General features: G+C 54.9%; 1 protein-coding gene across 1 annotated transcript; it reads left to right on the top strand.

Annotated features, from left to right (window-relative positions):
* Nucleotides 1–754: 754 nt before the first annotated feature.
* Nucleotides 755–2,035, top strand: GNI_174750 (hypothetical protein; the record flags this gene model as incomplete). Its single annotated transcript, XM_011135085.1, has 1 exon — nucleotides 755–2,035. The coding sequence occupies one exon, from the start codon at nucleotides 755–757 to the stop codon at nucleotides 2,033–2,035; it is 1,281 nt and encodes a 426-aa protein (XP_011133387.1).
* Nucleotides 2,036–2,700: the final 665 nt, after the last annotated feature.

The raw sequence follows: 2,700 nt of genomic DNA, 5'->3' as shown, positions 1-2,700 counted from the left end.
ACGATTACGGCTGTCCTTCTCCGATGCCCAGGTGTGCAAGACTTTGGTTCTGCAAGGCAGACCATATAACTCCGCGGTTGTTTCTGACAAACGCCCTGAACGTCTTAATGAAGACCGTGTCCCTCTCTGGAGGTGGCTCTTCCCAGGCCAACTACTTTCAACATACGGCCTGTGGCCGCTACGGAGAGCGGCGAGGGGCATATGGGAAGAAGAGGTGTCCTCCATGTGTCACCGACTGGAGGCGGAAGCCGAGGAGCAAGGACTTAGGTGCTCACCATTCCCCTGGCTGAGGTACACAGGCAGCTACCTACAAGTCTACGTAGTGCTCCGACGACGGCAAGTCCAATTTGCGCCTAGCCCGTGTGTTCCACCGCCGATTCTGGGGAGGAAGCCCGCGACAAACACGTGGTGCGCCGACTAAGTCAGGAAGTTACGCTCTCTTCGCTGCGTTGATTGTACTACACACTGTGTACTCCGCCTTCTGCACTGTGTACTCCGCCTTCTGCACTGTGTACTTCGCCTTTTTAAGAATCAATCTTGGTGTGGTGGGTGATTTTGGCGGCGGTTACTTTGCTCCAGCGTATCCCGAGCGGACAGTACGCCGTCTGCAGCAGCTCAGTGTGGCCGTCAAAATGCAGTTGTTTTTTGACTGGTTTAGATGAGAGGTTTTCGTGTTGCTTGGACGCTTGGGGGGACGCTTGGGGTGGGCGAGATACCCGGGGTCTTGTCGGTCCTGACTGGGGTAACTTTCGACATGACTTCCCCTGGCGAGGAGATTTGCGGATCGCTAGCGACCCAATGTCTTGTGTGGGACCGTCGAATTGAATGCGATCGTGGCTGTCCTCCGCCTATGCCCGGGTGCGTCAGGCTTGGGTTCGGTAACGCAGATAATGTAACCCTGCGGCTGTTTCTGGCAGTCGCCCTGCAGGCAGTGGATCAGCTAATGAAGAGTCAAGGCACGCTGTTCAGTCCTGAGCAGATCCATGTTGTACGTCACGACATCCATCCGATGGTTAGATTGGATTTTTCTAACGCCGCTAGATACGTTGACCGCAAGAAAGCTTCTGATGAGGCGGCTCGAGTTAGCATGGCCCAAGCAGTCTTGGTGAAGGTCGCAAAAAATGGTCACTTGACTCCCTGTGACCCAATAGGTCCGTTGAAGACTTTTATGGCGAGCATGAACGAGTTGTGGGAGGCACTGTTTAAGACGTACAAGGGGATTGAGCCCTCTGGTGACTACAAGTCGTTTTATTGGAAAGGCATCTGTCGTCCGGTGCTTGGACTGGGCGATGGACTGGTGGAGGCTGCGTCTGCAGAAAAGTCCCTATGCCCGCGGTGCGAACCCGGTCCGGTGTTCAGCTTGCCGGTATGGAGCAGTGTTATGGAGCTGAGTCTGTCTGCAAAGAGTCCTGATTTGAGGGACTTCGTTCCTGCCGACCATCGCGTCCCGATGTGCGAGTGGATCGTGCTTGCTTCAGACGGCGGGGAATACACGCCCTACGGCGAGTGGCCGCCTCGAGACTGTAAGGATGGGATATGGCAAAAGGAGATGTGCGCCATGCGGGTGCGTGTGAAGGCCGAAGCCAGGAGGCAAGGCGTCCAATGGTCTCGATACCCGTGGCCCAGTACCTGGAAGCCCGAACAACTGGATTCCCCTGTCACCCTGCGCACTTTTCAGGAATGCATCCAATGGGACTTGGACGAGCGAGCCGCCTTCTGGCGTGTAGCCAACTTAGGCGACCTCCTCAAGTCCTACCGATTGTCCAGCGAAGTCGTCACCCAACTTGAGAAAGACGCTCTCGAGCTTATCGACACTGCCCAGAATATCGACCCCTGCAAGCACGGACGTGGCTGGTACATTGGCAGCTACCCACAAGCCTACGTTGTGCTCGAACCCACGGACGGCGGCCGGACATCCCGACTGTGCCTTGCCACCGGACCTGTCTGTCTCACCGCCCAAAACAAAGAGGAAGCTCGCCGCAGACACACAAAATTCTGGGACCAAGTAAGGAACGATGCAGGCTGCAAGACGTAATCAGCGCTGCCAACATAAGCTGCTTCCACCCTTAACAGAACAGCCACGAACCACTCATGAACTGGGCCGTTAGGGATGAACTCGTTTTGACATGTGCGCTGACTAAGGTGGAAACGCCCACGGGCTGGTAGCTAATGTGCTGGTTGTGGTTCACTAGTGGCTATGTTCTGGTCAGAGATGTCAAGGTCAGAGATGTCAAGGTCAGAGATGTCAATGTCAGTGATGTCAATGTCAGTGATTAAATTGGACCAGGTTCACCAGTACAAGTACTTCTTACGTGAGTGCTACGGGTTTTGCATCCGAGAGAAAAACGAAACAGTCGCGGCCAATCAATTGAACAGGCCTTGTTGGCGCTGCTGGCGGTGCAAGAGACCCTCGGAAGAGAACCGCCTCGACCAGCCTCGGAAGAGTAAGTTGGGTGACATCGCACGCCAGCTTTCAGAAATACGTATGGACTCCGCGAGGGAGCTTTACGACTGGGCACGTGGATTGCTCGTCGAGTACGTGGATTGCTCGTCGAGTACGTGGATTGCTCGTCGAGTACGTGGATTGCTCGTCGAGTACGTGGATTGCTCGTAGAGCAAAAAAGCTGTCGATACTGGTCTAACAGGCGATACTACCTCAGTTGGTCTAACAGGCGATACTACCTCAGTCAGCCGTGTACT

The sequence above is a fragment of the Gregarina niphandrodes genome (genome assembly GCF_000223845.1).
Source record: "Gregarina niphandrodes unplaced genomic scaffold scaffold00061, whole genome shotgun sequence".
NCBI classification, from domain to species: domain Eukaryota; phylum Apicomplexa; class Conoidasida; order Eugregarinorida; family Gregarinidae; genus Gregarina; species Gregarina niphandrodes.
This window is presented reverse-complemented; position numbering and strand designations above follow the sequence as displayed.